The 24,823-nt window shown below is 34.8% G+C and overlaps 1 protein-coding gene and 1 long non-coding RNA gene across 3 annotated transcripts; one reads left to right on the plus strand and one right to left on the minus strand.

Moving 5' to 3' along the window:
• Positions 1-1,274: 1,274 nt before the first annotated feature.
• On the minus strand, positions 1,275-22,026 carry LOC125683278 (tripartite motif-containing protein 2-like). 2 transcript variants are annotated; one of them, XM_048924261.2, is made up of 2 exons: positions 21,865-22,026; positions 1,275-3,232 (listed from the first exon to the last, which is right to left on the minus strand). In XM_048924261.2, the coding sequence occupies exon 2, from the start codon at positions 3,036-3,038 to the stop codon at positions 2,190-2,192; it is 849 nt and encodes a 282-aa protein (XP_048780218.2). In that variant the 5' UTR covers positions 3,039-3,232; positions 21,865-22,026; the 3' UTR covers positions 1,275-2,189. The 2 variants fall into 2 exon arrangements, with proteins under 2 accessions (XP_048780218.2, XP_048780217.2); XM_048924260.2 differs by having other exon boundaries at positions 1,275-3,590; positions 21,865-22,020.
• Positions 20,265-21,572, plus strand: LOC130046913 (uncharacterized). The gene is made up of 2 exons (XR_008795976.1): positions 20,265-20,465; positions 20,931-21,572. It is a non-coding gene; the product is annotated as an uncharacterized LOC130046913 (long non-coding RNA).
• Positions 22,027-24,823: the final 2,797 nt, after the last annotated feature.

Here is a 24,823-nt window from a genome sequence, read left to right on the forward strand (position 1 = left end):
TTCTCTCATATAACGCTATTCTCTTTTATATAAGTATTCTAACCTTCCTGCTTTAGACATAAAACATTCAGAACAACTGGATCCTGCGTGTAAATATGTAATATACTAGCATGCTGTATTCAGTAAGATGATTTTGAACAGTGTAATGTGATACTGGAAATACATGTCTTTGCATTCTACACATTTCCTTTACTTTACAATTGTAAGCTGTCTTGGTTACTGGGAGTACAAGATCAACGGTCTGGTACAATAAATTTATTACCAGCAGGGCCGTAAATTACATGGAGGCGGAGGAGGCAGCAGCCTCCTCCAACTTTTGAGCCCAAAAAAAAATTAAAATTTAAAGTTCATTAGAATTTATGTTGTTTCCAATAACTAAGAACATGATACCTCCCTTAAAAAGCATTCCAAATCTTTCTTTTAGAATGAGTTAGTCAAGTAACATCTTAGAAGGCCCTAGAATCAAGGATTTTGCACGAAACGTGTTCAGTGTGCACAAAATGTGCTCAGCGTCAGACCCCCGCCTAATTTCCTGCCTCCTCCAAATTGAAGGTTAATTTACGGCCCTGTACCAGACTGTTAACAGGCACTGTCCCTTGGTGCTCCCTGTAATCAGGTCAACATATTGTGTGTGGTTTTTTTTTATTCTTTCATATAATGCTATTATTCTCTTTTATATAAGTATTCACACGACACTATCATTATCTGCTATCCCAGAAACTAATGTGTGAGGCAGTTGGGTTATTTTATTTATCATGTTGTTAATTTAAATCTTGTCTGTAATTAGTATTTCATTTATAATTATAAAGATATGTGCAGTGCAGAAGTGTGAACTCTGTCAGTATTACCGGTAGTACTTCTAAATGATTGTTATTTATTTTCATTGTTATAATTAATTGCCTGTTAACATGTACATGCCCCCCGAGGGTCCTTGATTGGTGAATAAACTATATCAAATATATATATATATATATATATATATATATATATATATATATATATATACTGGACTTTTTGAAAATTATAAAGTTCTGAAATAAAGACAATTCTTGCCAGGTCAGTTTGATATGGTTACACTTTGTCTGTGTTGGTTTTGTAGGACTGTGGAGTGTTGTGAAGTTGTTGATGGTAAACAGAAGACTCTGACCTTGAATCTGAAGATATGTGACCTTGAATCTGAAGATCTTTAATGAAGACTGGACGTTTGGGGTAACTCTCTGTTAAAGTACTACAAATCTAAGTAAGTACTCAGTAATAACGTGAGACTAGCTGTACTCTAAATCATGTTTATCTATAAGATGTACATTGGTAAACAAAAGACATTCTGAAATATATCATAAACAATTAAACAGAATAATGTTCAATTAGTAATTTCATTACACAAAAATAAATATATATGCGTACATGTAAGTACTCACTAGTGGATGTACTAAAATTAAAAAATACACACAAAATACTGACAAAAGTGTAATTTCTTAGTACATGACACTAACTGTTTTACCTTTGTTACATCGTATCTAGTTATTCACATGTGTTCAAAAGATTGGATAAAGTTCTAGTAACACAATAAAATTAGTCAACAAAAGATTATATAAGAGAGATAGATGCATGTAATTATTAACATAATCAAATTAGTCCACAAAAATTGTATCGATATAAATTACATGTAGATAAATGATAAGTAACAAAATCAAATTAGTCAATGAAATATTGTATATAGATAAATAAATAATTAGCAATTCAGTCAAATTAGTCGACAAAAGATTGTATATGATAGATATTGATACTTAGTATGAAACAATCAAATTAGTCAAGAAAGGATGGAGAACAATAACTAGAAATGCATCAAATTCGTTAACAAAATATCAATAATAAAATTGTAACATAGTCAAATTAGTCAAATAACAAGTAACACAATTGAATTAGTAATTAGTATACTAAGGTTGATAATGTTTCACTAAATATGATCATATAGATAAAGTAAAATTTATTTACGTTATAAGAGAGACTATAATGTTCAATCAATTATTTAATTACAATTTTAATCACAAACATGGGGTTGTAATGATCACAGGGCTTTGATTAACAAGTAGATGTAATTAACAAGCTGCTATAATTAACAACCTCATTTATCCCTATGTTTAGATATGTAATTAAAACTGTCATGAGATGTGTAATTAACACTGTGTTTATAGATATTGGATTTTCTTCACTTTAGCAGTGACATGGTCAGCAACAAAGAGGTTGTCTCTGATATCCACACATAAACCGAATGGACTGTTTGAACGATAGCTCAGAATGTAACGGAGGAACTGTCCGTCCTGATCTATGATGTGGATACGGTGATTGTATAAGTCTGCTGTCAGGATGTTACTCTGACTGTCTGTTGTAATACCGCGTGGATCTAATCTTTGAAATGAATACTTGGTATTAGAGGGCTGACCAGTGTATCGAAATCGGAGTTTTCCTGTCTGCTTGACAACCACTACTGCACTAGCTTTCTGGTCAGTCACACAAATATTCAGGTTTCTGCTCTCACTGATGTATTTATCGCTATAATCAGGTGAATAAAGAGGACGACCCTGATCATCAAACTGAATGGTTTGTTTCTCTGTGGAGTCAGAGTAACGCACGACTTTGGATTGTTTTCGATTATCACTGATCATGGTAACCAGGAGATCGTTAGAGGAGGTACTGCATACATTAAGAGGTCCCCATCCCTGCAGTGTGATCGCGGTCTGTATCTCTTTATTCCTCACCAGGTTTACAGTTTTATCAGTATAAACAAGATTTCCGTCCCGTGTCACTGCTATATCCTTTGGTGTGTTCCCTGACTTGGTTCGTATTGATGTCAGTAGTTTACTCTGAAGGTTGAGAAGCTTCATGATTTCCTTATTCTCACATGTCCAGATCTGTTCTTCACTAAGACAGCAAACACTGTCTAGTCCGTCATATCCAGTGTCTGTGGTGGCGATGAGTCGCGGTTCATCAAGCAGTGGTTTCACTGAAGGAGACGATAATGCTTCCGATGACTTCATTCATTTGACTGGAGGAAACGACACAGCTTCTCGTGACTTCATTCGTTTGACTGGAGGAGGCGATACAGCTTCTCGTGACTTCATTCTTGTGAATGGAGGGGACGATGCTGCTTGTCGTGACTTTATTGTGTCGCCATGTTCTTCTGTGTTTATAGATAATGATGACAGAGGACCATTGTGTTTTTAAGATGAATCTGAAAGATGAGAATATCACTGAGGTCACACAGTAAGAAGTTTACTGTCAATGAAAAGAGGAATCTTGATTAAAAACTTTTATGGGAATGTTAAAACAAAGGACAAGAATTTACTGTATGGTATAAAAACTACCATCATTTATCTTGATATTTGAAATGGAATGATAAAATACGGGGCATCGTCATACGCTAACTATTTTCACGGTAACCATTTGACAAATCTTAATCCATGGCAGCATTAGTACATGTAAATGCTCATACGTCACACCATCACTTCCTAATCTGAACTCCCATCCACCCTGAGTTCAAAACACACACTCCGCTTCTACTATTTCTCAGACAAAAAACTCCAACATTCCTGTGAATAGAGGAATCAATATACAAATCCTAGTTCATCAGAATTCACAAGCTACTTCTATTGCAAGCAGTGTATCCTAAGGCTCGACATGTTAATGTAGAGCCACAAACCACCAATGATATCCCCTCCCAACATAATAGCAGGGTGACAGTATCACTTTTAGCCAAAGTCATGATCAATATTCTATGAAAGATACCGTTAAAACACAAACTTCTCAAGTCCATGACATTCTTGGAAGTGTTACCTCATAAACTATGATTCCTAAAACAGTAGAGAATATTCTCAACAATCAAGTGAACTCTGACAGATTGTCACAAAACAGTCTACAAATACATACTATATCAAGGAAGAATGTGCTAATATTCAGCACAAAGAGGCAGGTAGCTCCAGGTAACTTTTTTTTTATCTTCCGAGCCTCAATGTAAGACCTCTAAATTGAATAGCAAACCATATGAGGAGAGGCTGGTAGTTACATCGATTGATATTGAAGGCCTTCGAGGGAATGTTCTCTGTTTAGATCATATCATTTATAGATCTGATAATATTTGTGTACAACACTGGCTGATGGACTTTGAACAAAAAGAACGATATTGCAAAATACATAAATACCTGTAAGTTCAAAGTTCGTTGTAATGACACTCTCTTCCCTATACCCAAATTCCAACGTGGACGAGGTTATGGCCCCCATAACATTACATTACAAGAATTACATAACACAGTTAGGTCGATTGAAGAAAGTAACTATCGTGTAATGGCAATAGAGGTAACATGTAATCAAAACCCTTTACGCCTACATCAGACTGTTGTAGGTATAACTTATAAAAGTGCAGGAACTGCTTAGATGCATGTACATTACAACAAACGAATACGGGACGTTTCGCCCCAAAAGACGATTCACCCTAAGACGCCCTCAGACGATTCGCACTTTGATATTAAACTTACATTGGTGACTGTCTTTATTTTCTTTAATTTGTAGATTAATGTTTATAAATATCCATACTGATTAAAAAATAAGTTAATAGTCTATGTTATAGAAATAATCAAACATGTGGAATAATAATTATAGGGATTAACACTCTCAACAAACTAGGTAAGTGATCTAAGCGAGATTAAAGACAACTACCGCGATGGCAGTACCACTTCAAATATTTAGTTAATTGCATCTATATTTTGCGGAGATGCTCCAGGTGTCATTTCCACGGAGAATATAATGAAGAGACTCCTTTCAATTATGAGATTCCGTTTATATACTATAAAAATAAAATTAAAATAATCTCTTCAATCCGTACATAGCAGAGATAGCAACGATGTGGGGTTTATGGATCAAATTTTTGCATTGGCAAAAATATGAAAATTTCATATACAATACCAGATACGTTGATATAGATGATTTTAAAAATTGGTGTTGTGTTAATTAAAGGAATTGCATGGTGTTCTGTTTGAAAAATATATTTCGCCGTACCAGATTAACATTTGAATTTGTTCCAAGTTATAAATCTATTTCTCTGAGAGTGAAAAAAAGAAAAGAAAGATTGCTTTTCTAAATCCTAAATCCGCTACCGGATATACATGAATAATTTCGAATAAGAAATAGGAAAAATTGAATGTTCTGTATTCCTTAGTTTAAACAATATTTATTCGTAAATAATTCGATAATTTTAACAGTGTCTTATACATGAAATAGATTGAAAAACAAGCCAAAAGGCTTATATTAATCTCGCTCTAAATATCTTACAAGTAAGAGGTGAATGAACATGCAAAAAAAAAAAAAAAAAAAAAAAAAAAAAAAAAAAATATGAATAAGAGAGAAAAGCTGGAAATGAGTATTGGGAGAAAAATAACACACGTTTATATGTATGATAAGTGTCGATACAGATCAAATGAATATAAACTATAGACAAAGTTGAAATAACAAATTGTAGAGTTATGCCTTATAAACAATGAGTAATAAACACAGGTTTTCCACTTATTACAACCTTGGTGCACATGAGTATATTTTATATACAATATGACAGTATTACATGTAGATATAGTAGAACAGCTTTCAGAGGTGGGTTCAGAACCTTTTACTTTCAACAAGAAATTTCTGGGCTAAATAAAAAATGCTGTTATCACTTTCATATAAATTTTCATTACCGTATAACAATAATTCTACATTAAGTGGATATGGCAGTGTCAGAATTGTATTGGTCCTAACTCTTGAGTACATATTACAGCGTAAAAGAAAATGATCAATGCATTCTACTTCTCCACAAATGCAAAGGGATGAATTGCATAATTTTCTTTGAAACATATGAAGATTAAGAGCACTGCATTCTAATCTCAGTTTTGCCTGAAGAGTTTGTCCGATTCTGGTTCCTGAGTAAAAATAATTTGGAATATCAATGACACTTATATTAAGATATTTCTTAAAGCTAGATAGAGAGGGATTTAATTGGACATTTCGAGGAAGTGCATTCCATTTCCTTATTGTAGATGGAAAAAATGAATTAAAGTATAGCTTGGTTCTAGAGTTGATTTCTTGCAGTGAATTAGTTGCTCTTGTGTTGTAGTTGTGACCTTGATTTCTCAGAGACTGAATTATATTGTTTAGGTAATTGGGAGTCATGTTATGGTATATCTTGTGGAGTTGAATAAGTCGATGATTTTCTCTACGCTTTGACAATGGATCCCATCCCGTTTCTGTATTACTTGAACATGTGACTATAAATCATATATAAAATGTTTAAGCTGCCCTGTCCAACCATACTTTCATATCATTAAATATGTATGCTTTATATCAAAAGGAAACTTCAATCACACTCAAGTACTAATTAAAATCAAGATCTAATTTGATTGAGGAAATTCGGCGTACTTGGATTAACATCACGCCTGTCTATATATGTTAACATCAAATGTAATCAGACAAAATGTCTTAGATATGTAGTTATATAGATAATAACCAAAGTAATTGGAAAATGCATGGGACGTTTCGCACCGCAAATAGGGGCGAACCGTCCTCGTGCGAATCGTCCTAGTGCGAATCGTCTCATTACGAAACGTCTTTCGGTGCGAAACGTCCCTTTATCCAACAAACCCCGGTATATACCGCAACACCCCATAAAAATGTACAATATCCGACAACACGCTACAATATTCCCATGGAATCGTATCAGATGAGTTCATAAATGGCTATAATCATTAAAGAGTAAAGTAAATGAATACAGTTACCGTTATACAGCCTATTCATCGGGAATCAAAACAATCAAGGCCCCGTTGCTTGGGTGTCATATTATACTGCATACCACGCCCGATCAAATACAGACTTGTATCAAACATGGGATAGAATTACAAGATGTAAGGTGAAGATAACGAACAGTGATCAATCTCATAACTCCTATAAGCAATACAAAATAGATAGTTGGGCAAACACGGACCCCTGGACACACCAGAGGTGGGATCAGGTGCCTAGGAGGAGTAAGCATCCCCTGTTGACCGGTCACACCCGCCGTGAGCCCTATATCCTGATCAGATATCGTTTGTTTAATGCTACTTTTTAATACTTCTTATCGACGTAATGTTATACAGCATTAGTGTACTACTAGATATATTATTCATTGAGTTTTCCTGTCATTTATTTCCTTGTGCTAATGATATGATTAGTTTGAAGAGGAAATTAATGATCTTTATTATTATTATGTTTATCTAAACTATGATTTGGTTGGAAAGACATTAAAAGAGTGGATACTTTCAATGGCAAAAGAATTCAAAGAATGCATTATAATTACAGGCACGATATTATGTAGCTGAATTATCGCAACATCATATAATTCAAGGGCGTCGGCAAAGGGGAGGCAGGGGCGGCGATCGCCGTCCTGGGCAATAATTTTGCAAAAAAAAAAAAAAAAAAAAAAAAAAAAAAAATGGAAATGTAATACAACAATATGAAAGCTATTGTTTACACAGACGGAAAATTTATGTCTATATATATACATGTACCTGGCGGGTGTAAACAATAAACGGGGTACATGAAGTATGTTTCATTGCTGTAAGGGCGGGTTTGCTACAAATAGTCTAGTTTGTTTGGAAGCTTTGATGATTTAATTTTGTAAGATATTAAAAAATTACGGTATCGAAAAATATTGCTATGTACGAACATATGAATTAAAGGAAAATACTGAAAATTAGATAAATCTATTGTCTAAAATAACTAATTAAAGGAAAATACTGAAAATTAGATAAATTTATTGTCTAAAATAACTAATTAAAGGAAAATACTGAAAATTAGATTTATTGTCTAAAATAACTAGTTGAATTTTTTTTTTTTTACCTTAGTCACACATACTTTTCAATTTCCAAACAAATGGAGGGGTTACCAAGTATTAATCAACCTGTTTATTTTAATTTTCCTAAGCGTTGTTTCGGCATGCAAGAAGAAACCAGAATTGCTTTCTTTTAAACCATACACATGGTTACATTATGACGATGTAACTATATCAAAATATTATATATGTCATCTACTCTGTGATATTTTAAAAAGGAAACGCATGTTATTGCATTACATGATTGAAATCACCAGTTCGTATATATCAATTACACTAAGCATGCTATTTATGAAAATAATATTTTTTAATCTAAAAAAAATTGTCTTATTTTCAGTCAAAAGATCTGGCTTATAAGTGTCTTTAAGACATTGACAGAATGGGAGGGATTCTCAAGATTCGGGTGGAAATTTTTAATTAAGTCAAAACACGTCTGTTAGACTCCCCACCCCCATTTTCGATCCAGTTTGCCTCGCTAATGTACCTGAATACCTGCAGACGCCACTTATAAGCAACAAACACACTGAGTGCGTTCGAGATCGCCGTTCTTGGTACGAGTACAAATTCCTATCGATCCCGAACGCCAAAGTACGAAACCCGAGAACGGGTTGGAGGTGCTGGAACTTGCACCACCTCTGTAGGTAGTGTGGTCGAAGAACAAAGAACACGTTCGTGCGCACATGTTCTCGTCGTTCGCGACTCTAAGAAAGGAGCACGAGAACAACGGGAACGGCGACCTCGAACGCACTCCCTATGTATATGCTGTATAAAAATGTAGAAGTATTTTATTATATATCTCCCCTGCTTGTCGTAGAAAGCGACTAAATGTGGCGGTCCTTCGGATGAGACCGCAAAAACCGAGGTCCCGTGTCACAGCAGGTGTGGCACGATAAAGATCCCCCCTGCTCAAAGGCCGTGAGCGCCGAGCATAGGCCAAAATTTTGCAGCCCTTCACCGGCAGTGGTGACGTCTCCATATGAGTGGAATATTCTCGAGAGGGACGTTAAACAATATTCAATCAATCAATCTATCTATCTATTGAACTATATCTAACAAAACCAATATCACGGTGTAGTATTGGCCTCCGTCCGTGGCCGAATGGTTAGAGCATCGCGCTCAAAATCACGCGGCTTCTCACCTCTGGTCCGCGCGGGTTCGAATCCCGTTCGCGCCGGTAAGTGAGAAAGTTTCCCAGTTTACTTTCGGAAGGTTGGTGGTCTCTTTCCAGGTACATTGTATCAGGGTTCTGTCTTCCACCAATAAAAACTGGGCGCCACCAGATAAATGAAAAAGTGTTGAGTGTGGCGAAAAACGGCAAACCAAACAAACAAACAAAAACGATGTAGTACATGAAAGGTGAAAATAACGAACAGTGATCAATCTCACAATTCCTATTATAAGCAATGCAAAATTTAAAGAGTTGGGCAAACACAGACCCCTGGAAATACCAGAGGTGATCAGGTGCCTAGGAGGAGTAAGCATCCCCTGTCGACCGGTTACACCCGCCGTGGGCCCTATATCTTGATCAGGTAAACGGAAGTATCCGTAGTCAAAATCAGTGTGGCAAGATCGGCCTAACAATCGGTATGAAACACGTCAGACAGCATTTGACCCAATGATAGGTTGTAATGGCAAACTAGATCGTTATAACGACCATGTGCATAGAATTTGCGAAATGCTGACTTTAAACGAGAATATTGGAACGCCTGCACCATCAACTTGTTTGTCAGTAGGCTGCTTTGATTTAAAAACTGATCATAAGCAGAACAAGCTCTTGTGTATCGAATCAGTTGAGAGATATAAACACCATACGCAGGTGATAATGGAATATTGCTACATAAATATGGGAAGTTGACGATGGAGAAACTGAAATCACCCCGTTTGTCATATGGTTGTGTTGCTAGTTTACAGTTAAAATCTACTTTCAATAAAATATCTAAGTATGAACCAGAAGTGTACGACTCTGTAGTCTTTTATTTCGAGTTCACAGGGATATATCGAATGGACATAAACATAAACCGTCGCTATAGGGAAACTAACGCGTACATTATTACTATTAATTTTTATTTGGCTGCATGTTTAATATATTAGGTTACATTTTCTTTATTTACAAATACAGTATCACTTGAATGTCTGTACTGATTAACCCATGAGCGGCGAACACTAAACCCCTCTCCTCTAAGCCACCCTATCTATGAATCCAACTTTTGACGTATTTTATAAATTCTTAACTCAATTTTAATGTCTTACTTTTTAACCACCACCATCACCCCCCGTACACTGGTCAATGATTCATGAACGGCAAGGATAAGGTTATTGTCAATAAGTGTAGGTATAGTAAAGATGTGTCTTTACAACTAATTATTTAATTTATAGTATGAAATGTGCAAACAGAAATATTTCATTGAATGGGTTGATATTGTCCATAAAATATATTTATGATATTGATAAAAAAAAAATAACTATAAAAATAACAAAAAAAAAGAAGATATTTTGGTGAGACCTGGGAAGGTTGAACGAACTTATCTATGTAACTATCGCATAATAATGATGATAATAATAATGATAATAATAATAATTAATAATGATAATTTTTTTCGGAACTGGACAGTTGAAAGTACATAATCACAATTCACATGTAAAATTTCATATAGATCCAAAATTTATGAAAAAATTAACTTATTAACATAGTACAAAAAACAAGCATAAGATTATTTGCAATAAAATTTCAAAAATGTAATTTTAAGGTAGTACTCTACATCGTCATAATGGCTGACTTCCTTTTTAAAAACATGGATGACAAAATCGATATCAGCAATATTTGACTTTTCCTTTTCCATTTAAATACCTAGCCGAGTAGCTCAGTAGGTACTGCTGAACTGTAGATCGCAGGTTCGAGTCCAGCAGGGGTTTTAAATTTTTTTCAGATTACCTTCTACTAAAACTGTATTTTTTGACAAAATAAAGTTAATTTGAAAATTTTCAAATTCAAAATATTTTTGTACATATCCTACTCTTTTCATCTACATCAAATTTCTCTGGTGTAGCATACCTCCTTAAAAAATGTATCCTATAAAAAGTTATTGCACACTGACGCTGACTATTAATACTTGTCTACTGTTTTGGCACACCAAGGGATAAAACTGTTTTTATAATAATAATAATAATAATAATAATAATGTCATTCATTTAAACAGGATAGCACAATTGGTTTAAAAACTAGTTTACATTGTGGTCCTGAAAACATATATACAGACAGCAGTATTATACAGATACAATATAAAATAGTATATATATATATATATATATATATATATATATATATATAAAGCACAGAAATAGCAATGAACTCTTAAATGAACATAACTGCCCTAAGTGAAGAAATAATTAATATAAAGCACAGAAAATTTCACTTTATATGGATACCCACTTCCGCCCCTACCCGGGGTTGAATTCACGACCTGCGGAACCAAATCTCCTAGCAGCATGTAACCAGCGCGCTAGACCGCTCGACCATCTAGGCAAGTCAAAAAAAACTTGCTTTCGATGACGATGGAATTCTCGGCACGCTGTCACACGCTACACGGTCATTGAGAATGGAAATGGATAAAAGATAAAAGATAATAAAAGATAATAAAAGATTATATATATATATATATATATATATATATATATATATATATATATATATTATCTTTTATTTAATTCAATATCAACATATATATAAATCATTCATCAACATTATTTCAATGTTCTACATATTCAAATATATGTTATACATTACTGAATTTGTAGTGCAATATATGATACAATTTTATGCAATAAAGTTTATAATGGTTTGATTGAAATGTCAAATCATACCTATTCATAAATACACAAAAACAAAAACAACACTATTGTTTACCACATGGAAAGCTACCTTCGTTTACCTGTAAGGCACACTACCACATACACCAAGAGTCCAATTGCCTCCAGGTAAACAAAATGTGTAGGAGCCGTCTCCCTCCACACCGGGCCTCTCATATACAAAATTCAAATTAAGAAGTATCAAAAGTTGTACAAACTTTCTTAAATATATTTTTAATACATATTTGAATACGATTTTTCTGCAATGTATTGATATGTATTTAAAGCCCGTTTCACTGAGATATATAAATTTTCACTGTTACAAGAGGTTTCAGTTAGTCTACATTTCATTTTATATTTATAAATATTCAGTGCAATGAAAGAAATTAAAATATTAAGAGCCTCTGATAGATTTGTATCATTATAAAAGCCTATGACGATATGTTTCCAAGAAATATCAAGATTTAGTACATTATTAATCCTTTTCCATATTCTTTTAGACGTTCTGCAGGCATATATAAGGTTTTCTATGTTTTCAATTTCACCAGTTTTCACAATATTTTTTATATTGTATTTGGATTCCATTTGCTAACATTCAGATTATTATTCAAAAGTTTATTGAACAATTTATAGTTAAACTCTTATATTTGTTTATCTGAAAATTTTAACAATAGTAAAAACAGTGTCATCGAACTTAATATTAAATAATATCTTACGCCCATCAGTGGATCTATGCCAATTAATAAATTCAAAAGCAAGGTTTTGTCTAAGAATTGACACACCTCTGCTCGAGGACGAGTCTGAAAAGTAATGATATCTGGTTCCTCGCCACCTTGCATTATATGAGTATTCCCTTGTTTCTATAAAATGAGTTTCTTTTAATAACACAATATCTAAAATATATACAATAGTATATGAAGCATACGTTACATACATACATGTACGCTATCTACATATCTAAAACTGAAAATAAAAATTAAATAAATAAATGAATAAATAAGTGGACGACTCTGTGGTGTCTTTTATTTCAGGTTCACTGAGATATATCGAATGGGCATAAACATAAACCGTCGCTATAGGGAAACGAAAATAATAAAATAAAATAAAATTAATTATTTTATTTTTGCTACGGCTAGTCTTGTACTTTGGTGGTTTGTAAGTGGGTTGTGTTCGGAGGTTGTATCTATTATCACTGAATGCTGGTAAAAGGCAATGTAGTTGATTTGAGGGTTTTTCTTACTTCCTGAACAATGACAGGCACATATTTTCACGTCTTTTCTCTAAAAATTCTAGATGGAGGTCTTTAACTGCAGCTTCATATGGACTTAAAGGTGTGATTATTTTCATAGCCCTCTTTTGAATTGATTCGATGTTGTCGATTAGATGTTTTGGCAGGTGAGTTGACTACATTGGGCACGGATACTCGCAGACTGATCTCACTAGTGCTTTGTATACTCTGACCAGTTCTGTTTCATTTAAACCCGCATATTTCAATTGGCACAGATAGAAAAGACGTTTAAAGTTTTTCTCTACAAAATATTTTACATGAGAATCTCATTTTAAGTTGTCGCTAATGATTACACCTAGTAATTTGGTTTCGTTCACTCGTTCAATGTCTTCACCCTCCATGATCAGATGAGGAATCCCCAGCTTCTTACCAAATGAGATCATACGTTCTTTTGTTTTGGAAGTATTGATGTAGAGGTGATTTCTCTTGAACCACTCTATGATATTGTCAGCTGTATGTTGTAACTCTGATGGTTCTCCTTTAACACATACACAGTCGACAGGGGATGCTTACTCCTCCTAGGCACCTGATCCCACCGCTGGTGTGTCCAGGGGTTCGTGTTTGCCCAAATATCTATTTTGTATTGCTTATAGGAGTTATGAGATTGATCACTGTTCGTTATCTTCGCCTTTCATATTTCAGCGAAGGTGGTGTCATCGATATACTTCACATTCGGAACGCTTGTTTGAAGGTCGGCCACCATATGGATGAATAATTATGGGCCGCACAATGTTCCTTGAGGCACTCATCCGTTGATTTCTGTCCATTTGAAATTTATATCGTTCATTTTCACTCGTTGTTGACGGTTGGATAAAAGGCTTCTGAAACAATGACTGATAACTGGGTGTACGCTGTTATTTTGTTTATATTTTCAAACAACTTATTGTGATCAATGTGAGAGAAGACTTTTTTGAAATGAATAAACAAATAGACGAACAAACTTCTTATTGTCAGCAGTAGCTTTATACACAGGCTGTAAAATCTTTAGAAGTGCGTGAGTGGTCGAGCTTCCATTCGTAGCACCATATTGATTGGGATAGATGTTAGGACATGCTGTTCTTAGATGTTGCACAGGATGTTTTTTCCATTAATGTTGCGAGAATAGGTGTAAGAGATATTGGTCGGAGGTCTTTTGTAGGATTGATTTCAGGGTTTAGTTTCGGTATTGGGACAACATCTGCTCTCTTCCACATTGCAGGAGTGAAACTTTCTCTCAGGGAGCTGTTGAATATAGCGCGTATTGGCTTTGTGATGGTGCTCGAGAGTTCTTTCAAAATCCAGCTTGGAATGGAATCAGGTCCCATGGCTTTGGATATTTTGAGGTTGGAAATCTGTTTTTCGACATCATCTGGTGTAATGATGAATTTGTCCGGTATTGGGTCCTGATCCTGCTTCAGTCTGACTTCTTTGAGCGATTCCAGATCCTTAGACACTGATGCAAACGCATTGTTTATTTCGTCTGCAAGCTTTAAAATGTTTCCTTCAAACCTGTTGTTAACTAGATTTAGTAAAGTGTCGTTTTTCTTACCTAGTCCTAAGACTGATTTGACTGTTTTCTACCACTGTTTGTTGTCTGATCTGCATATTTCGTCGACTGATTTTCTTTGTAGAAGTCTGACTTCAGGGCTTTTGATTTCCTGATAATTGATTTCCTTAACTTGTTATATAGATCTTGGTTACCGCTGGATTTGGCTACGTGGCGTTTAGATACTAGTGCCTTGAAATCTTGAGTCACTCATGGTTTGTCATTTGAGTGTAAGATCTTGGTTTTGAGGGGTACACATCTGTCCATTATTTCAATGATGACTGAATTGAAGAATTTCAATTGGTAAGGAATACAGGACTTCCCACTTGACATCCTTTAGTGCTTTTGCAACTTCCATTTTTTGGCTCACAGTAGCATGCCTTGAAGTTCTGTACACAACACTTGGTTTCTGTGCTTTAAATACCGATTGTTAAGCCGTTCTTGGCACACTGATTTTGACTGCGGATAACTCCGTTTATCTGAACAGCATATAGGGCTCACGGCAGGTGTGACCGGTCGACAGGAGATGCTTACTCCTCCTAGGCACCTGATCCCACCTCTGGTGTGTCCAGGGGTCCGTGTTTGCCCAACTATCTATTTTGTATTGCTTGTAGGAGTTATGAAATTGATCACTGTTCGTTATCTTCGCCTTTCATTCACATGGAAGTGCAATAATAGTTTCGTGATCTGATGTTCCGAGAGCTCCTATCGAAAACGGATCACTATAAAATATTTTCAATTTGTTAGAATTTTATCAAGTGTCTTTCTTTCCCTTGTTGGTATGAGGGTGTGAGTATTATGCCTGCGCTGGATGTTTCTAGTTGAATGTTGACCCATTTAGTTTCCAAATTGTCCTCACTAAATTCGTCCCAAGATTTGAATTGGATCCTGTCCTTGTTGTATGTATTTACTCCCCCTTTTCGGGTTTGTACGGGATTTGAACTGTGGCGGATGGTATCCATTCAGTGATATTGACTCGATAGGAATATTTGATTTCATCCATGTTTCTGATATAACAGCAACAACAACACTACTATGTTTACTCTCTCTCTCTCTCTCTCTCTCTCTCTCTCTCTCTCTCTCTCTCTCTCTCTGTTCGTGAGTTTTTGTAATAACGTATAATAGAACCACAATAATTCATAATACTAGATGCTGTCATGAGACAGTAATACCCGCACGTAAGTGTTTGCCTTTAAATATACTCTCCGTCCAAATGGCGAATCCAGAGGGGAATCCGGGGATTGGCATCCCCCTCCCCTCCCTTTCTGTGGGACATCTTTGTAGTTTTTAAAAAAATATATATGATACTACTAATATTTGTATGCAATTATTTTTAATGTACAAGTTAAATAAAAGATTAACTAGCAATGGATGATACACATATATTTATTTTTATCAATTCATTTTTTTTGGGGGGGGGGGGGTCTTGACCCCCCCTTTTATATCGCTGAATCCTATAATGTTTAACTAGCAAAGAAGCCACAGTGTGATTTGGCTACGTCATTGCATCCTCAGTTCCAAAAGGGGATGGAGAAGTTGATTCAGTAATTTGACAACTACGCCTAACGCTATTAAAACAAAGTACTGTACGTATTTAAAGCCAAACCTCGATATACCAAATCTTCAAAACACGACTGAATTCATCTTCTAAACTTACATTTTCACTGCATACCGTTTCAACTGCCTATCATAGAAAAGAGAGAGAGAGAGAGAGAGACAGAGAGAGAGAGAGAGAGAGAGAGAGAGAGAGAGAGAGAGAGAGAGAGAGACAGAGAGAGATGTCAATAAATCGAACTTCTTTACCATTTCAAAAGAAAGAAATTGCCGTTGTAAATAAAACCGACGGGGCTTATATTACTTCGCATTGGGATGGTTATAAAGGGCAAGTGACTGTAATCGCAAATGAAAATTCCTAGCAGAAACAACACATAAGACATGGACGGATCCAGAAGGGGGGAGGGTCCAGGGCGTCCTGACCCCCCTCCCCTTTGGAGAACCAAACAATTTAAGAATTATTCAATTTTAACGAGACTTTGAGTCCAAATGAAAGGTAGATACTTACATGTATATGTACTACTAATTGCTTCATTCAAATTTATCAACACCAGTATAATTATCATTTAATTCTAGGATAAATTAGACGACACACTGATAAAATATTTACGATATTTTCGTCAGATGCAAGTATCGCTTTTAAAAAGAATTCTTAAAAAGTATATGTAACATAAAAAATTTTGTTTAAGAAATAGAGAATTTGAAAGTGAAAAGGAAGTGCCAGGAAATGTTCAGAATGCAGGAATGAATGCAGGAGTTGCACCATATACCCTACAGCTTCTGGGGGCCTAGGCCGCCCCCAGCCTACTGGGAGTAACCCCCTCCCCCCCCCTCTCTCTCTCATTTCTTTGCGATATTAGACATAGATAGCGGATGGACGTTGTGAAAAGTATCTAAAGGATCAAGTGCTGACCCCGCCCCCTTAAAAATTCCTGCATCCGTTTCTGTAAGATCTACTTCACAAGCTCATATTACAGAAATAGAATGATACCCTAATTGGTATCCAGGTTTTCTGCAATTCGTTGTAGTTGCAGTGTGTATTTTTTACGACAAGTTTAATTTTTAGTGAATTACATGCTCAAACAAATATGATAAAAGTTGATGATCAGCTTATCGTCATATGCTGTCCCCCCCTCTCTAAATATATCTATGATCATTTGACCCCATACTACCCATAGTCCTCTGCGTGTGCAAACGACTACGAAGGTAATGTGACCAGGATTAAACACTAGATGATTTAAAGAGAAGAAATAATGGAGTTTGAATGATATCAATGTTGTTTTGCATGTTTTGAATGCATGATGATGCTCATTGTAGATTGATAAAGTGGCTTTTTTTATAGGATCCGAAACAGTGACATGTGAGAGAGTTGGTTGGCGGGGATTTCTACTTTCACTTTTGAGGATGCAGTAAACGGACGACAGGAGGGGAAGCTGCGCATATTTCCTCGTTGGATGATTTGTGTACATGTGTGGACGTGGATGTCAATTCAGTGAGTTCACTTGGATTTAAGAGGCTGAGCAAAGGCACAAAGGCACAAAGAAAATGTTTCCTGAGTATAGAGTCTGAACAAAGGATATTGTATCATTCCTGATCAGGCAAGTCTAGCTTATTCATTTATTTTATTTATCACCCCCCTCCCTTTTTATTTTGATTAATTTTTTATTCATTTATTGGTTTACAATATTACAGAAGGTGAAATGTACATGTGTAACTCTTTCTGTGTATGTGTATTAGTTTTAATTGGGGGGGGGGGGGGGGGGGGGGGGGGGGGGGGGGGGGGGGGTTATTATCAGTTTGTGTAGAGTGTCAATTTTGTGTATTGCTTAAAGATCAGTACCAGTGCCCTAATGTTGAACATTGGGCAGATATGTAAATTGGCACTTGGTTGGTTCATGCAGTCCTCCTTGACATTGACAGAGCTATCCCATGGAGACTGTTTCTCCAAGTTATGCGTAGAGTGTCGGTAATCTATCTGTGTCTCGCAAGTACTTGGTGCAGACAGCTATCATTCTGAATCCCGTGAAGGAAGGGGATATAGACTTCCTTTGGAATGACGTACATACTCAGTGTTGCGTCGCTTGTGGAGACCCACATCTTGAAGAGTGACCTTGACTTTTGACCTTGACCCCATTTTTAAGTCAACTACTTAAGACCTTGTGGAGGAGAAAGTGATCTTGACCTTTGACCTTGACCCACTTTCAAGGTCATTCAAGGTCAACAATCCTAGAATATCATGTGACTACTCCTAAAGATGTAGATGGAGCTTTATGATAGAAAACGTCATTTTTTCGGCCCCTATTTTAAACGTTGATCACAAAACTGCAAAAGACATCAGGGGACAGTGCATTGTATATAATTGGATCCTCCTTGTATCCAATGCAGGGTTGTAATTGTCAATATAACATGTATATCAAATCTGGTAACAACGTGTATTTGAGACATAAGGGAACAATGCGTTAATTAAAATAATTAGATCATACAGGGACCATAGATTTTGCTTATATGTAGCAAAATATCGCAGTCTTAATATAAAATCATAGTAGAAAACATTTAGAATTCCTGAATGGTGGTCTCATACTCATTTACAGATCGACAGTCTATAGCTCTGAGTTTCTGTAACCACATGCATGTATTACTAATGTTTATCTATGCAAGCACTTATAATATACATGTACATGTATACCGGTATTATTATTATCATATTAATGTGACGGAACAATATACATGGATGTACATCATGACTTTTTCCTTTACTGATACATCAAGCAGTAAATATTTTCATTAAGTCATTTATTAAAATTGTTCCCATTTATGAATGAAATACCTACATGTATATTTCTTTTTTTAATTAATTCAGATTTACTTACTCCAATTGCAAAAATTACAGAAACAAATATGTAATATATCAAGTTAATTAAGAATCTTTTTTCCATTTAGATAAGCCATGTATCTGTACATTAGAAGACGACTTGTACAAAAATTTAAATCTTAAATCAAATATTGAATCCACAATTAGGATTACATTGCATTACATGAAGGGGTCACAATAGGGGATCAAAGTTTTACATACAAATATGTAGGGAATTTAAAAAAAAATCTTTTTCTCAAGAACCACAGGGCTAGGAAAGTACAAGTTTACATGAAAGCTTCCTGACATTGTGCAGATTAAAGTTTGTTAAAATCATGGTCCCAGGGATAGGATGTGGCCACACTATGGGATCAAAGTTTTACATACTAATTTAAATATAGAAAACAAATTTTTAAAAATCTTCTTCTCAAGAACCATTGGGCAAAAGAAGTTTACATTTGCATGAAAGTTTTCTGACAGTGCAGATTCAAGTTTGTTAAAATCATAGCCCTCGGGGGTAGGTCTGGACCACGAGTGTTACATACTTTATATATAGAAAACAAATCTTTAGAAATCTTCAAGTTTTACACACTAATTTATATATAGAAAACAAGTTTTTACAAGCGGACCTCAAAATGCATCTTGTTAGATTAGCTTTTAGTTTGTGTGTTTTTTTTTAATTACATACTTATAATATAGTGCTTTTACATTACAGCTCTTACAGTGCTACTACATTCTTTTTTACACCCCCCAAAGAATCGTAGTTTGTTCTTTTCTGTGTATTTAATTGTTCCTAAGGGTTGTTTCAAATTGTTTTATATGTTATTAGGGTAATTATAGCATAATTACATTAGGCGTTATATATTAATAATGATAAGTATGCATTTTAATTCTGACACTATGAATATTTTATTCACATGTATGTGCACATCGATTTTATATTACCCTTTCTCTCACATTTGTAAAGTGCTTTAGAGAACTAATGCTGATAGGTCGCTATATAAATCTTTTGATTGCAATTACAATAGGGATCCATCTTTTACTGGTACATTCAAATATATAGGGAAAATCTTTAAATATGGGCCAAGGTGACTCAGGTTAGCAGTGTGGCCAATGGGCCTCTTGTAATGATTACAATTCCATTTTTTATTTCAAATTTGGTATAAAGCGTCATTATGATAGGGGGACATCAGTTGTAAATTTTGGATTCCTGTACAACTGGGGCCTTAAAAACAGGGCTATTAAAACTCCCAGAAATTGACCAGTGTAACAATCACCATATGCTTGTACCTGTATAAATTTAAATTTCCCGCGGTTGGGAATCGTTCCCATGATTCATTGCAAGTCAGTTCAGCCAGTCTGAACCTTGGCAGCTGGGTCATTACCGGCCGAGCATTCTAGCAGAGTAGAGGTGGCTAGGAGACTAGTCCGACATGTAACTAGTCTGAGATATACATTGGCAGTTACTATGTTTTAAAACACTTGGCAATGACACGGAGAAAGGTCTGTGGTGAGTACAGTTGTATTTTGTAATTTTACTCGTTATTTTTGTAGTATAATTTCTTTTTCAAATTAAATTCACTGTTGAACGCAATTCGTTCCAATTCATGCACTTGGCCAGCTCTCGCCATATTTTACCTGTATGTATGCTCAAGTGTGACGGCTATCGAGAGTGTTTGAATGGCTTTTGTATTGTATCGATAACGTTGTATTAACCCTATGTGGTTTTTATTTTCTGTTGTCAATTGTCGCATTATTTGGAAATATTTTGTCCATTTAAATTTCGGGGCGGAAGTGAATGACCGGAAGTTGTGAGTATGGGGCGCCATATTGGAAATAATTTGTTATTTACATTTTACATTGTTAACAGTCAATAAGATTTGCATTGGATATATATATATTGCCAAATATATATACGTATGTGTTGCCAAACATTTTATAGAACACTTGACTTAATAAACATTCATTGTTGTAGAGTCAGGGGTATAATCATGGACTACCAGTGATCGTGAAGACCGCCTGATACAGCTGGGGTTTCGCAAGGACAAAGCGTCTGTGCATAGGTATATCTACCACTGAGGTTCCTGAAGTGTGGGGAATACCACTACTTATTCAGAGGGAGACAGATAAGTTTCCAAAGAACACTTGAGTCATTTGATGATTAGTAGCAGACCAAATCTGGAGCACTCGCAGCAGTGTATAGGAATAGTGGAAACATTCGGACAGTTTGACAACAATAACTAGCTTATATTTCATTAGAATTTTTTTTGAATAACCCGGGATTAAATGTGAAAAGAATACATGTAAAAGTTTAGCGGTTTCGAATTTGATTGTTATTATTATTAATTTTTTTTTGTAAATAGTAAGGAAGATATTTTTGAGTGAATCTGGGTGAGAGTGAGTATGGGAGTTTTATTAAGTTATTTATATTTTCCCTCTTTATTTCTTGTTAAATAAATTTCTTTATCTCATTGAGAGTGAGATAAAGCATTAGCTTTATCACACGCCCGTTTGATAAAGCACTTCTGGTCCGAACTACTTTTGACACTGTCCCCGCTTGGATGACATATTTTCTGTGTTTATGCATATCCATGCATGAAATAAAGCGTAAAACTTCTTATTCTGTATTTATTTAGAATTTCTTTTATAGCAAAATTAAAATGATGTTGGCCCCACTGACATTTAATAAAAGTTACCGGCCACAAAAATGCCAACTCGGTCTGTAACTACTCAGAATTACGATCAGAAAACAAAAATATGTGCACACTATTATCATCGACAACGAATCGACGGTCTACTGGACAAGCCTAATCGAAAGTACCTCGACATGCTGCGGTACCAAGTATTCACAAGCACAGTCTTTTTTCTGGAGCATATTAAATGTAACAGATCTCAACAGCTTTACTTACTAGGCTAGGCCCATTTAAAGTGCCTCAGGATTTCCTCTCGCCCTTAGATCCAAAGAAACTACGTAAATAAAATCCAAATGCATAAACACTTCTACTTTTCATTGTAAACTGTTGAACATTCTAATAACGCTGCATTAAAATATTACTTTCATTGATCGTTATTACACGTTTATTTCAAAACGATGACGACATCAAACTTACGTCAAAAAATAAATACTCGGTCAATAGTTGTTACTTTGTTGGAATGGCAAAACCATTATTAATTATAAAATATAATTCCTTCTAAAACAATTTTTATCCATGGTTTATTTTATAACAATGACCTTTTGTACTGTATATTAATGGTTTATAAGCGCACTATTTTTTCCCGCGTAAGGTAGACAGATTAAGCACGACGTCTGAGCCACAGATTCAAAACAAATTCAATCAGCTGTTTCTACCATACTGGGGATCATCTCAAAATTAAGTGAAAAGAAGACGTATGAGATAAATAGAACATCTATAATTGCGTATTTTGATATTTGGTTAATCCAACTCGTTGATATGCTGTGTTTATTCGCTCGGCAAGCCTCGCGAATAAATACACCTTATCAACTCGTTGGATAAACCAAATATCAAAACACGCAATATAGAAGGCCAGCATGACCACGTGGCAACCAGTTTTCAAAAATCCTCTCAATAACTGAACATCTGCAAGAAAAACTAAATACATATTTTTAGTATTTTCCAAAATTGTAAATTTCATGATCCCTGGGATACTGAGAGTTTGTGACTCCAGGGTGGGGCCAACTGTGGTATATTATACATTCATTGCATGATAGTGAGGGAAAATATTTTCTTGGGTGAATAAATCTTCATATCTCCCGAACATTCATGCAATAAATTGTTTATTATACCGAAACAAAACAAAACTACAAAAGTGCATGTGAAATTGGAGTCCGCTCATCTATACATTGTATGTAGCTGAGATCGCCCTAACGGTAACACCGCACCATCAACGTATTACAGTAAGGGTACAAACAACGAAATACAGTGATATCATAACCAGTTTTTTTATTTCCCATTTTCCTTAAATGTTAATTTACTTATTTTTGTATCAAACAAAATCATGTGATTCAACTGTGTATCAGAGACACGCATATTTTCTGCCTTAATACTTTATATATATTTTAATGACTTATTGTGACGTCACAATACACTTCGTCTATCTTGACGTTAAATTTATGAAAATTGCACGAAGCTGAGATATGAAGTTTTTGTCATCATTCGCACGTGACCGTCTAAACCAATCAGATTACGCGTTGCATGGAATTCTCACACTGAAGTATAATAAATGATGTATGTGTGAAGCATTTAGATATTATTTTCTCTAATGCTACTGATACTAAACTGAAACTGAAAGTAGTAGATATTCAGGAGTAATTAAGGCAGTCCTTTCCCAAAATTGGAAACGATTTTTAGGGTAGGGATTTTGGTTTTGAGGTGATTATTGTCCTTCTCATTGAAAGACTTCTTTAAGTTTCCTGATACAGTGTAAGGAGTCCGTGCATAATTAGGAGAAGCAGTAAAGGATGTACCAAAATTGTGAATTTCACAACCCCAGGGTTTTGACTTTAGGACGGGTCCAAATTAGTACATCATGTGTTGATTTACATATATTATGTCATGCAAAGTCTTTCGTGTTGGTATGATAAAGAACCCTCACTGATATTGCGCTAAGCAATATAGATCTAAATTTGTGATACGTCATTTACAGCTGATGTTTGAATATGAGTGAAAAATTCTTGATGGGACATATAAAACAATCATTCAGTATTGATATTTTATACTGGAAAATAAAATTTAGATACCTTATATTGATCATCGTGATTTTTTCTTTCTTTCAGAGATTCATTTTGAGGAAATAACTGGTGTGCAGTGCACATTCCTAAATGAATTTATCAGTTTACATTAAGGATCTACCTCCAAATCCTGTAATATGATGTCTGGAATACTCTAAAGTGCATGTCACAGACTAATGTGTTTATAATTCAGCATCTGATTTTAAATTATATATATATATATATATATATATATATATATATATATATATATGTATATATATATATATATATATATATATATATATATATCCAATAATAAAAGTCAAGAAACACAAAACTCGAATAACATTTCACTGTTAGCGCTTTCGGCTTTAATGCCTCTTCAGACAGTGGTGTATTATACCGCTACCAGTGTAATTCATTATGACGTCACAAAGGACAATTACTTACGTCGTGATATGTTGACGTTACTTAGCAATATTATTTCATTTTATAACTGTCTGAAGAGGCATTAAAGCCGAAAGCGCTAACAGTGAAATGTTATTCGAGTTTTGTGTTTCTTGACTTTTATTATTGGATGTATTTACTGTATCAAATACCGAATTCTTTATTTACAAACTATATATATATATATATATATATATATATATATATATATATATATATAGGTTTAATTTCTGTAATATTTAAGACTAAAAAAAACTTCTATGCAGATACAGTGGTGTAACATTGTCTTGATTTCTGATCAATACATATCAACAGGGGATGCTTACTCCTTCTAGGCACCTGATCCCACCTCTGGTGTGTCCAGGGGTCCGTGTTTGCCCAACTATCTATTTTGTATTGCTTTTATAGGAGTTATGAGATTGATCACTGTTCGTTATCTTCACCTTGCATATAGATAAGAAATATATGTATATTTCAATACATGTGGGAAATTTTTATATTTCTTGAGTAGTAACTTGTACATGGTGCATCTTAACCTACTATGATACTATATAACTATAACTACCTGCTTGCATGCATTGCAGAGCTCAGCTGTAGTAATGATTTACATTTGCTAATAAATTACTTTAGTATAAAGAGTAAAATTGGTACGTTAAGTTTTTAGGAAAATGCATATTTAATAGGCTTTT

This window comes from Ostrea edulis, chromosome 6, assembly GCF_947568905.1.
Source record: "Ostrea edulis chromosome 6, xbOstEdul1.1, whole genome shotgun sequence".
In the NCBI taxonomy this organism is placed as follows: Eukaryota; Metazoa; Mollusca; class Bivalvia; order Ostreida; family Ostreidae; genus Ostrea; species Ostrea edulis.

What these genes read in the sequence shown, in the direction of transcription:
- LOC125683278 (XM_048924261.2), bottom strand. Translation starts at nt 3,038, where the DNA reads ATGAAGTCATCGGAAGCATTATCGTCTCCTTCAGTGAAACCACTGCTT.